Source organism: Emys orbicularis, chromosome 11, assembly GCF_028017835.1.
Source record: "Emys orbicularis isolate rEmyOrb1 chromosome 11, rEmyOrb1.hap1, whole genome shotgun sequence".
NCBI lineage: Eukaryota > Metazoa > Chordata > Testudines > Emydidae > Emys > Emys orbicularis.
The window spans coordinates 18215825-18229460 of record NC_088693.1 but is presented as its reverse complement, the minus strand read 5'-3'; the positions used below and the strand labels follow the sequence as shown (position 1 = coordinate 18229460).

Here is a 13636-nt window from a genome sequence, read left to right as displayed (position 1 = left end):
TGTGCAGACTAAAAGAAGAAAGAGCCTGCCAAAATTCTGAATTTTAAAGTATAGAACTTGTTCCCCACACCAGCACACTCAAACCTTGGTTTGCTCCAATGGGACAGACACCAGCACTATTTTGAAATTATTGCATACAAATGAGCACATAGTGCATGCAAATGACCACTAATTATTTCTGTGGAATTGGGTTATTTTGTATATTTATTTGCATATCAACACACAGCATGTTCTTTGAGCTCATTTCCCCCCCATATCCTACCCCACGTACACTTTGAAATATACTTTGGGCCAAATCCTCTTCATGGTATTCATGTAAATAGTCCAAATAGGAATATACTCACATAGTTCCCCAAGCACTGCAGAATAATAGATATAGGGTAGTTCTACCTACAGGGAAAAAACAAACGTTTTTTACACACAGTGTGGGCAAACTGGGTAACAACAGTTTGACCACTCATTGTAAGTGAGGCCAAACTACAGTGTAAAAGATGACCAAAAAAAATTGCTTTAGTCTAAGCAGGCCTTGTCTACACAGGGAACATTTAAAAAAAAAAATCCATCTAGTACTACTACCATTTTGCTGCACTGGTGGAAGCCCTAGGGTAGGCAAAGCTCTTGCAACTTCTGGCATATTTACCATTGTGTCAATTAAATCATGTGTCAATATAGTATGGTTTATGGAAATTGATGAGGCTAGACTGGACACCTGGATGAGCTGCACTGTTTCAGCTATTTAAGGTTATAGTAACAAATCTGTTGATGGTCTGGAAAGAATTTTCTGCATGGATAAAACAGCTACAGTTAAGACATCACACTTTCATAGTTTTGTGGTTGAAAGCTTTTTTTACTGCTTAAATTAGATTTATATTCCATGGCATCATGGCTATTAGCATTACTTGAAAATTCACTAGTTACAATACATTCTTGGAACCAGAATAAAATCACAAATTTAAGTGTAAGGCTTGTTCTCTCATTGAGAAAGTGCACAGCAAATGACGTAAGTTCTGGGATATCAAAACACTGGTTACCTTTTGAATTTTTATAGCAAACACACAGAAATCATAGATCAAAGACAGAGTTAACAGGTAACATCTTATGATGATTTTTATAAGTGTGTGTACAAGGGCTTCCTTTTTTTTTTTTTTTTTTTTTTTGACATATGTAGTGACATGTGCCTCATATCAAATAATTCCTCTTTCCCTAGTGCTAAATGCATAGAAATAGAGGATGAGATACACAGATTAAATGGGTCATTATAGCTATCAACCATCTTTGCATTTTATGTGTTGATATTGGACCTGAAGAGGAGTTAAATACTGAGAATTTGCCAAAAAATAAAAGTTGGGCATATTTTCTTGCTTAAAACCATTATTGCCTCAAAATTGTGTATTTGATCTCCCAAATACAAAGCATATTACTAATAGTTTGTTCTGGAACTTACAGTTTCGCCTGGCACCAGTGACATTTCAACCTACTCCTTTACAGGACAATAAAGTCAACGCAAACACTGATAGCAACAATATTTTGAGTATTACAAAGTCTGTACCTATGCCTATAAAACCATGTATCAAACTTTACCAGCCTCAATAAGCCAACCTGTAGCAAAGGCAGGCTCAAAAGTCATCAGAACAGGCTCCTACTAGTGTTTCTGATAGCTCTACTTCAACAGGAAACCTGGACTCATTCAGAATGGATAACTATTACAAATGCTCTGAAGACTTGAAAGAACAAGCAAGTGAAATAAAATTAAAATGCAGCGAAGCTGATGTAGGTATTAAAACTGAGCAGGCTGACTTTGAAAAATATCAGCTTTCAATAACCTATGAAAATTCAGATATTGTGAACACAGCCAGCGTTTTTGATGACAGTCATGCTTACTTCAACTCAAGTGAAGTGACAAACACCAAGGAGAACTATGAAATATTTGCAGTTCAGTGTCCTGCATCAAGCAATGCAGACAGTGTAAAAGCTGGAAACTGCGAGAGAGATTTAGCACCAAGGACTGCCATTAGAACTTATCTAGAGGAAGTAGATGTTTCAGGGGTGATACCCGCTCATAGTTGGTGTGCAGATGTAGACAGTGTGAACGCTGTGCTTGAAAATCATGGTTTAGACTCAAGCTGCAAAAATGAAGTAGTAGAATCATATCATATGCTAGAAGATAAATCTGTAGCTAAAATCATTCCTCACTTTTCTGCTGGGGAAGCAGAAAACAGTGTATATCCAGTAGTCTTTGGAACAACTGAAAAAATAGCAATTTCAGAAGCAACTGAAACAAAAATCAATAAACCGGTACCTCTTGTCCATATTACACTATCTGAACATGAGCCACGTAGAGCACCACAGATTGCCAAATGTCCCACCAGAAAAAAGGAAGTCATCCATAGCATGCCTCCTAATATGAGTCACAGCTTCAGCATACTTGCTTACAAAGAAAATGACAATAAAATAAAAACTAATAGAAATAGATCTGCTTCAAAGACTAAAATGAGTAGCGAAGTACCTCAAGATTTCTCTGTTTCTGATGAGCGTTCCACAAAATGTAACACACACAATACCAACATCAAGAACCAGATTTTCCCTTCTGTAGGACTGTCTCATGTGGAATCTGAGGCTTCCTCAAAGCTTCAGAAAAAAAGACCTCAGATGAAGAAACACCATGTTCTTCAGAGTGCTCAGAAATCTAAAAAGCAAGCATTTCCTTATATCTGTAAAAGTTCAAGCAGCTTAAAGAAACATGTTACTCCACTTTCTGTTCCACGAACACAGTCTGCTTCAGATTTCTTGAATTTGAAATATAGTGACATGTTCAAGGAAATAAATTCAAATGACAAAGGCCCAGGGATTTATGAAATGTTTGGGACTCCTGTATATTCCCAAGTGCGTGGACTTGGTCAACATGAAAGCAGATTTTACAGGGAAGTTTGTTCTGCTCCACCTGGGAGATACGCAGCTAATAAACGTAAATCTACCTGCACTGTTGAGAGAGACAGCAGCAGAATAAGAAGCACCCAGAAAAGAACACGTTCTAAACCCAAGAACACAATTGGCATTAAACAAAAGCACAAAGACTTAACACCAGAAGAGAGAAGTTCTGAGTTAAGAGATAGCAACACGGAGCTGGAAGATGATGTAATAATTTCTGGTCCAGATTGGCACATAAAAACTTCAAGGAGCAAGCCATTGTTTAACGAAGATGAAGGTCAACAGTTTCTGGTTTTGAAAGAGTTTTCACAATTCACTAAACAAAATGAAATCATTCCAAATTCAAACTTGTCAACTATTAAAGAAGTCCCTTTGGAGCAGTCTTCAGATAATAGAGATATAGTTAACAATCAGATACTTGCAACCAATGTCCACAATTTTCGGCAGGTTGATGATAAACATCATGCAGAATGTGTTGCTTTAGTGAGCAGTTTACTAAAGACAGATCAGAATAACAAGTGTGTAGTCCAAGGAAGAGTGGATATGGATGACTCCATGAATCTGGAAGCAAACCAGACCTTCTGCAAATCTATAGATAAATATGAAGCACTGTTTGCATTGTCTTTTCCAGACACAGCAGACTGTGTATCTTCTCAAAGAAAACTAGATCAGAGTTGGACACACACGTCTGAAAATTGTAATTCAGAAAATGCATCAACTCAGCATCCAACAAACCAGACTTTAAATGCTGCAAGCCCAGTTTTCCAGACTTATCAAAACATTCTGGACTATGCAGATAATGAAGAACTGACTGATGAGTTGCTTTGTTGCCTGGCGGCAGAGCTGCTAGCACTTGATGAAAAAGATACTGCCTCTTCCAGAATACCTACAAAGAATACAGGTTCTAAAACACAAAATGTATTTGCTAAAGAAGAAAGAGGCAGTGTGAATGAAGATGGCAAAGTAGTAGCAAGTGCAGAGGAACAGGTAAAAACCAATTTCCTATATCTTGCTAATTGTTTCCCCATGCTGTAGCAACACCAGCAGCATGGAAAAACAGATGAGCCCCCATATTAGTCAAGCAGATGGTAGCCTGTCCACATCCAGAATATTTGTGCCCAGTTCAATTTTTGTACCTCATCCTGGTGTGCAGACAGACTTGCCCATTAGAGATTTTCCAAAACTAGAAAACTGTATAGTTAGCCTACACTCCTTTGACTACCTAGTCACTTTCTCAGAATCTCAATAAGCAATTGGGATCAGCAGAGTATCCATCTTGAAGACCACCAGAAGTGACAAATAAGCCTGACCAACAGTGACCATATTCCAGGATGAAAGGAGTAATTATGGAGAAACTAAAATGGGCAAGGCTAAAATAATAAGCAGTGATATAAACTGGGGAAATGGGGTCAAGGAAAGGGACAAGAGATATTTCTGCCACAGGAACAAACCCATAGATTTCTTTGGGCCAAGGCAAAAGCACGGGCTCTCTAACCCTATCTACTACAAGTGGTGCCTGCCTTCCACAGAGGGCCACCTCCTCCTTTTGGATCTATGTTAGCCATCAGATGGCTGCTCTAAAAATGACCATAAGTGTTGGCTTATCATAGAAGATTGAAATGAGTTTAAATTGGGAAAAATAAAATAAAAATAAGAGAGCTCTATTAGGGAGGGAGCAGAGCAAAGTTATAGGACACTGAACTGCGGCTCAAGACACCTGGGCGCTCTTCTGAGCTTAGCCACTAACCTGCTGTGTGACCTCGTGCACGTCATTTCACCTCTCTGCTTCTTCCCCCCCATCACCTTTGTAACTTCAGGGCAATTATTTTTCACTGTGTGTTGGTGCACTGCTTAGCGCATTCGGGCACTGATATGTAGGTGCTACTGTAACACAAAAATAGTAAATACACACCCACTTGACAGATTTCACTTTCCCTCCTCATAAGCATCCCTGGGTAGATAGGGAAACTATTTCCCTTCATTCTGAAACGGCCCCTTCCAAATTAGCTCCAACTTGTTATAGAGCAATTGTTCTGGAGGAAGCCATTTCTAGGGCTGGGATGTATTTAAATGTATTATCTAGTCCAAGGCTAGTGTCAGGTTGATTCTTCAGATTAGTAAAATTTAGGTACTTGAGAACCAAGGTGACAGACAAGGGGATACCCTGCTATCAACCTTTCTTCCCAGATGGATTCCCTAGCATGCTCTCTCACTGGCATTCAATAGTGCCTAGGTATCATACTTACACATTACTTAAAAGTACTTCTTACATACTAGTAATTGTGCCTATGGGCTGACCAGGAGCCTTGTAATTTGACTACTCTAAAGAGATATTATAAAGAAGAAGAATTTCAGATTATCGTTTTTTAAAACATGTGAATAACATTAAAATTAAGCCTTTATCTTCCTTTCTCCTCTGACCCACCCTCTCCCTGACTACCACCTCTCTAGCAGAGTTACAGTAAAGCGTTCCTGGCACCAAAGAGGGAAAGTGACTTGTTGAACTTCAATGAATCTACAGCATTTCCAGAAAGCAGTCTAGGTAATAAGGCTCCTATCACATGGACTAGAGGTGAAATCCTTGGAAAGGGAGCCTATGGCACTGTAAGTTAAAGTCTGAATATTTTTAAAAATATACATTTGCCTCAAGCTACATAATTTCTTTATAACTATTTCCCCTATTATCCCATTTACTGTATGTGTCAAAATATTTTGGATTATACAGATGAGTTCTAGATCAACTTCCATGATACATTTATTTTTTAAAAAGCCTGTCTTTAATTCATATTTAATTTTTTTTCAAATACTGGTTTGATTGCAGGTGTACTGTGGTCTGACAAGCCAGGGACAATTAATAGCAGTGAAACAAGTTTCTTTGGATACCTCAGATAAAGTCACTACAGAAAAGGAGTATCAGAAGTTGCAAGAAGAAGTTGACCTGTTGAAAACACTAAAGCATATCAACATTGTAACCTATTTAGGAACATGTTTAAAAGATAACATTGTAAGCATTTTCATGGAGTTTGTTCCTGGTGGCTCAATTTCCAGTATTATTAATCGTTTTGGGCCATTGCCAGAAATTGTCTTTTGTAAATATACAAAACAAATTCTACAAGGGGTTGCATATTTACATAAAAACTGTGTGGTACACAGAGATATCAAAGGCAATAATGTTATGCTTATGCCAAATGGTGTAATAAAGCTGATTGACTTTGGATGTGCAAAGCGTTTAGCATGGGTAAGCCTGAGTGGCACACACAGTGAAATGCTCAAGTCTGTGCATGGGACTCCATACTGGATGGCACCAGAAGTAATAAATGAATCTGGATATGGAAGGAAATCAGACATCTGGAGCATTGGATGCACTGTATTTGAGATGGCAATGGGTAAACCACCTCTGGCTTCCATGGATAGGCTAGCAGCTATGTTTTACATTGGAGCCCATAGAGGACTGATGCCTTCTTTACCTGACCATTTCTCAGGAAAAGCAGCGGACTTTGTCCATGTGTGCTTAACCAGGTAAGTAGTTTTTTTACTTTTATATGTATTTTGATCTTTGATGGTTTCTCAAATTGTTTGAATGTTGCTGATCATTAGTGGAAGCTTGGGTTAGCTCTTATAAGATAAAATGCCTATATAAGGTTTCATTTACTTAGCATTCCAAGAAGGCTTGAAGTAATACTAAATATGAAGGTTTCAAATTCCATAATGCCATATATCAAGTTATGAACCTCTTGGGTTTTTCCATCAAATCCTGGCCTCACTGTTTATATGGAGCTATAGCATGCCATGGATGTTTAGTTAAATCTCCTGAGTTCAGTGGAGACACCTTCTTAAAAATGCCCATTGCCAGGATCTGACTTAGGGCTAGCAAAGGGAAACAACTTACAAGACTGGGTCATAAATGGGGGAGCCCTCACATAACTATTTACTTTTCTATTAGAAAATTCTTTAGCCATTACCACTCTAGAAAATATGTTCTCTTTCTGAAAGAGAGAGCACATTCCATATAAGTCATTCAGCAGACCTGGGTGTTGTTTTGCAATGTTTACTTTAAAAAAAGTGGGTTTTTTTTTTAGATTTTTAAAACAGCAGTTTACTCCCAACGCAAAAGTTACATTTGAAGGGGTAGGAATAGCACAACAGGCAGTTTCCTGCTGTCTGCAGGCATTCCAGTGAAATTAATGGGAGACTTTTATGGGCAGCTGAGGAAAGAATTTGAACACCTTAGAGGCAAATGATTTAGTGGATAAGGCAGTGGCTGGAGAGTCAGGAGACCTGGGTTCTACTCCCACTTTGTTACTAAACTGCTATGTGACCTAGGGTGAGTCACTGCCTCTTTGTGCTTGCTTTCCCTCCCACAATACTGTGTTGTTCACCAAGGTCCCAAGGGAAGAAAATCCTATAAAATAGCTATTGATAGAGAGAATGTAAAGGAAAATTTGAGTATTCATCAGACTGGGTGATTTTGCATTTACTAAGACGCTTCCATCCAAGATTTTTAAAGCACTTTACATTAAATTAGCATTAATACCCCTGTGATGCAGGTATTGTTCCAGTTTTACAGAAATGAGGGAAGGAGTACACAGATTAATTTACTTGTCCATGGTCACAAAGAAAGGCTGTGAAGAGGAAGCCAAATCTAAATCTTACGGCACTCTATCCCATGCCTCAACCTCAAGGCCAGCCTTTCCCCCTTGATATACATCTAAAGACATTGAGAATTAACCAACCCCACCCCTCCTCCAAAAAAGTGCCTTACTGTACAACTCTCTTTGAAAAATCATGGACAACTACAGATGGGAAATTTGGTACCACGTGGGTTTTGGTATTACATCTGGGTTTACTTACAGTCTTCATTAATAGGAAAGAGGAATTAACTAGAATGTTAAAATCTGCATGAAATACTAAGTTAGAAGCAGCTTCAAACAAAATACAAATGATCTAGAAAAATTAAATACATGGGCAGAAAACAATATTAGATTCAGTTTGAAAAAATGCAAATTGAAACATGCATATGGAATCCCAAACAGAGGAAGGAAACCTAGAAAACAGTCTTTCCAGTGTTCAATTCTTGTGACTTTATCATGACTCTTGTCATTTGGGATGTTCTTTTTAAAAAGTCTTGGCTCCTGTAGTCAAGTGATTCCACAAAAATCTCAGCTTTCATGTAATAATAATAAAAAAGAAAAAGTTTCTAGCCCACATAGTTGTGGAGATAAGCTTGAAATTATGACCATAGTCTATCCCAAAGGCTCAAAAACAGAAAGGGAAAAAAAAAGTAGCCAATACAGTTTTGGTCACTGCACATATGTAGAGTCAGCAAGCAAAGAAATAAATCATTCTTTAAATAGCTTTGATGCAACTGCCCCTGGAATAGCAAGATTACAAGAAAGCTATTGACTAATTGGAAGGAATTCAGAGCGAGTGACAATGAGATCAGAGGGCTGGAGGAAATGATTTATGAGTTAAGAATACTACCAAATTAATGTCAACCTGCACTTTTCACCAAGCCCTTCCCCCACCCCCGAAAGTCCAAAAAAAGAGGAATGACTGGAGAAGTGATGAGTTAAGATTGTATCTAGATTTTATAATTTAACAGTTAAGCAACATGCATGTTTTGTAACAACTGTTTATTTTATGTATTAATTTCCCTCACTCCACTATGCAGAAATCAACATGAGCGTCCGTCTGCTCTACAACTGCTGCAGCATCCCTTCATGAAGGGAAGACAATGAACTTTTCAAAACTTCTGCCAAACTAATGTACATTTTCGACTCATATCTATTTCTACCACTACAAAAGGTTAATTTGCATTTGATTTGAAAATGGGAGTGTAGTAACTTACTAAAACTCAATCAGCCAAACATTGGAAAGCACCTATGAGACTGCAATATAATTACACTAGTTTGATTTGTGATATGAAATGCTTATCAGGGTAGGGGAGTGCAGTTGCCATTTATCCAGTAAAGAAAGTAATTTTTTTTCCTGCAAAGATTAAGTTTTTAAGAGTTTGCATTTTGAAGAAAAGCAAAAGCCATGCAGTTTTGTTTTCAAATTGAAAAGGCTTTAAAAAAAAAAAAAAAGCTATTTTATAGTACTTAAAAAAAAGTTGATGAACTTGGGAATCCCATTTTTTCTGTAAATACACAAGTGGTAAAATATCTAATATTAGCAGAAAGCATCCAAGACAGTCCTGAGAACGCTATTCAGGTGATCTGGAGCTGTACCTTCCCAAACATAATTTGCCAGTTGATTAATTAAATATGGTTGTGGAAATCACTTGGAGAGTCAGAACTTACTTTATATACAGGTCAGCATAGAACATGGTTACAAGTACAAAGTAAGTTTTCAGAAGAGAGATCCCTTTAATTTCTCTTGGATACAGAACAGCAAGTTCCAGCACACAGACATCATCTGGTAGTCTTACCTCTTACTCCTAGGTTTATCAAAAGTTAATTGGCAGGAGTTATCTGCTCTATATACATACTGGTCTGTAAAACTTCTGTAATTAACATTTCCTGTTTTCTCTGGGAATATGAATGCTATGATAATTTGAGAAGTTTCTTCCTCCTTTCTCTTGGGACTGGTATTAAAATTCACTTTGCCATAGTGAAGCTGTCACTTGTCTATATCGCCACTGAATCTGTGCATTTGATGGGTAAAATTTGGAAGGGGGCCATTTAAAATGTCACAAACTACAGTATTAAAGAGAAATTCCTGAATGCTGTAAAGGAAGACCGTCCTTTTCCAGGGTTGATGCACGCTCTTTGGACAGATGCATTGTACTTCACTGATACTGAGCAGTAAAAACACAGGCCAAATGGCTATGAAGTGCTTGACTGTTGATTAAAGAGCTACAAAATGCTATTTAAATAATCTACGGTATTCAATATCTTGGTTATGATTTAATGGAAGAAATTTGATTTGACACTTTGAAATTTGGATATTCAATATAGTGCAAGGATTGGTAGCCTGAAAAGCAAGACTACAGTATTTCTGATTGTATAAGATGTGATATTGCGGGTACAAGGCAAAAAAGTAAAACAGGAATCAAATACACACAGGAACAAGTAACTGCTTAGAGGTGATGCTTGAGTCAAACTATTCTGAGCTGAGAGGTAAAATTTCTCTCTTGCACAAATTGAAGTTTATAGAAACTCAACCAATGCAATTCTCTCACTTCTCTATTTTATATATTTTATTCTTTGGTGAGTGTATTTCTAAACATAACATTGAAAATTTAAAGTCACTTAATCACTTTTGAGAATGTTACCTTAAGTGACTTAGGAGCCAAAGTCTCAGTTTCAAAAGGGACTTAAACACACAGGAGCCAAAATCCCATTGACTTTCGATAAGTCCTAGGAGAGTTTTAGGCTCCTAAATGCACAAGTCCCTTTTGAAAATAGGATTTAGGAGGATGTCATTTAAGCAATTTTGAAAATTTTACCTTTAGTAAACTAGGTGTCTGTTCTCACCACCTCCAGGAGCAGTGTGCACTATTGCCAATCACCAACATTTAAAAATCATGAGCTAGGCCCCCAACAACCATGAGTCACAATCATTAAGTTAATAAATTTTGCCTTCTGGTTTCTAAGCCTTTATCATTCACTCTGCTCATAGTGTCAGTTTTCTCTCTGCTTTAAGTGAAAGCTGAGATTCTCATGTAATCACTTGACTCCTAGAACCGAGGCACTAAACACCAAGTATCTCAAGAGCTGGCAAAATTGACAGTGCAGGACAATTCAGAAGTAACTGACTATAGATTAGTTCCACCATTCAAGCGAAGTAAAATGCAAACTGTAAATTAATGATCTGTAAAAGGAAGAGTAATTTAGATTTAGAAAGCAGACTTTCCTCAACTTTTTACTTTAGGCGCAGGAGCATGCTTCACAACATGGCAGGGAAGTCAAAAAGCAAAACAGGATTTAGAAGCCTGTGGCAAAACTTTGCAGGATCATGACATTGTTACTTCATTAATCCTGCAGTTCCCTGTTAGTGTTCCATAGTTGCAGAAGTTATGCAAGTTTTCAGTTTTAATAATCGGAAGTATTGAAAATGTAAAGATTTTTTTCTCTTTTTAAAGTGTCACACAACTACTGCCAATGAAATTAAAGTGGTTTTTGGTGATATACATTAGGTACCGTTTTGCTAGCATACGTAAACTGAAAGTTCTCACATGAACCAATATGGGCGGGAAGGTCTTGCACGATCCTATATACATCTCTGTAGGAATTCCGTATAAATAAAATCTGGTGGAAGGCAGGAATTAGGGGTCACAGTGACTAACTGGCTTTCTGTCTCCCTTCCTCCTCCTCCCAGCCCAGGCATTTACTTTATGAGATTCCAAATTGTGTAAGCACAGAAAATGCTAGAACCATTCTGCTGCTCAGTGAGAAACCTGGGATGACTGCTGCATTGTATTTAAGCATATAAAGTGCATGCAGAATCAACAGCTATCCACATCAGTTGTTTTTTTAATTGTAACACAGGCTAAACCCATCTAATAGTTCAGTTACCACAAATTGCACCATAATCACCCTTGCTCTTTGAATTTATTGCAGAATTGTTTCATAATATACATTTTAATTTTTTAAACATCTTTAGTCCTCATTGTATGATGAACATTCGAACTATTAACTATAACTAGATGGAGTGGAATTTGCCAGTTTGTAGAAAACTTAGTGAACTGCCCCTATTTATCTAGCTCAGTGAGGTGTTACCACCGACATGTGATGGTGCTTTTGATATCAGCACTGTAAATTATTTCACTGTGGGTTGCTTAGACAGTAACATACTTATTTGCATTGTTGATGGTATAGAGCAGTGATTTTCAACTAGGGTGACCAGATAGCAATTGTGAAAAATCGGGACGGGGGTGGGGGATAATAGGTGTCTATATAAGAAAAAGCCCCAAATATCGGGACATCTGGTCACCCTATTTTTAACCCATCAGCACACTGCTGAGGCCCAAGTGACATCGTCAGGGGCAGACAGGTGGTATATATACTGTGTGGATGCAGCCCATACAACACAGATCGTTGCATATGCGGCCCACAATGGTAAGTAGATTGAGAATCATTGGTAGAGTGGATAGTGGGTGGATAGCGGAACAGCTAGCTGCTAGCAAAATTTGATAGGGAAATATATTGGGGAAGGGATGTATTTAATAAAGCAGAACTGCTTCCTGGTGATAAGAACCCTAAATGCCTTGGTTAATACAAAAGTCTGCAACACAATGAAAACTTAGGGGCAGGATAAAAAACCTGAATTCAACAGCAAAAAGCCAACAAGATATAGTGGAGACAGTGACTTGGAGAGAGTTTGGAGGAGCAGAGCCACCACATGATTCTAGGTTTATAAACATAATTCAGACCTAAACTGTCGTATAGAACACTGGGAATTGAGCAGAATAGCTCAGAATGGATGAAACTATTAGACTGAGGTGGAAGCTATATTTTAGCTTAGAACAAAAATCTTTAGCCCACATTAGGAAACCAAAGTTTCAGATATATTATTGGCCACAATGTTGAGTACAATACAAAATTTATAGAACATTTAATATCAGAATTTCTCCTTGAAAAGGGAATTAAAGTCGTATGTCCATAATTTTACGTACTGAAAAAAATTATACTATATCTAGTGATGCTTCTTCTCAGGGTTTTTATATATTTAAAATTCCACAGAATTGAGCCAAATTATATACACCATCTGTCAAAAGAAAGCAGTTTAGCAGATTCTCTCTCACTTTACTGGGCTGTCTCAGAGGACAAAGTAATGAACATTTCCCCTACAACTGTGCTGACACTTAGATATTATTTCAGTGCCATCAGTAATCTGAAAGGGATGTTTTGCAAAATGGAAGTAGCTGGCAAAATTGAAGTTTGTTCAAGCTTCTAACAGGTTACAAAAATAATAATAAAAAATCTTATAAAACCAACTTTTTCTTTAGAACTATATTTTAAAGTGTTTGACTTAACTGAATCTACCCAATTTCCCCTCACTTTAAAGTCTTCTAGTAAAATCATTTTAGATTCTTGTCACATAAAATCTGCTAAACAATTGTTCCTTCTACCACTTTTATTAATATTTTCCATTACGTATCACGTAAGAGTGGGAGAACATTATGCCAGCATAATAATCCTAACTTCACACTCATTTCCCAAAGTCCAAATAATTCAGTCCCATTTTACAGAACACAGATGGCTCCTTATGCAAAGTCCTTGAAAACTAGAGCATCTTCTCATTACATTATCTTACAATTATCTGTCCTATGACCTAAAGTGCGGTATACATAGTTCCAGGATATATAATAATTGCCTCTTCAGGTTAGGGCAGGCTTCAAAGTAAAGATGAGCTTTAATTTAGCATGAAATAATAGCTAGATACCACTTATACTAAATAATAATGGACAGAGGTGCTCTAGACCAAGCAGGATGTATTAGAGTAGAAATTTTATGTTTTTCAACAAAATCCTCACATTCCCCCTGGAAGGTCTTGCAATAAAAGCTGCTGCACTGAGTAACTTATTTTTAACAAGTGGATTAGAGTATTCTAGTAACCCCTAGATGTTTTAATATTTAGAAAAACTAAGCATTGTAAGAATAGCCTCAAACAGGGAGAGCATTAAACATACTGATATAAACCTGTTAAAATCCCTGATGCTTTGGTGACATCTGAAATTGTTTTAGCATCTGTTATTCAAAGA

The 13636-nt window shown here is 37.3% G+C and overlaps 1 protein-coding gene across 1 annotated transcript; it reads left to right on the top strand.

Annotated features, from left to right (window-relative positions):
- The first annotated feature begins 1692 nt into the window (after window positions 1-1692).
- Window positions 1693-8666, top strand: MAP3K19 (mitogen-activated protein kinase kinase kinase 19). Its single transcript, XM_065413756.1, has 4 exons — window positions 1693-3915; window positions 5380-5532; window positions 5750-6447; window positions 8600-8666. Exons 1-4 carry the CDS (start codon window positions 1693-1695, stop codon window positions 8664-8666), a joined length of 3141 nt encoding a protein of 1046 aa, XP_065269828.1.
- The last annotated feature ends 4970 nt before the right edge of the window (window positions 8667-13636 follow it).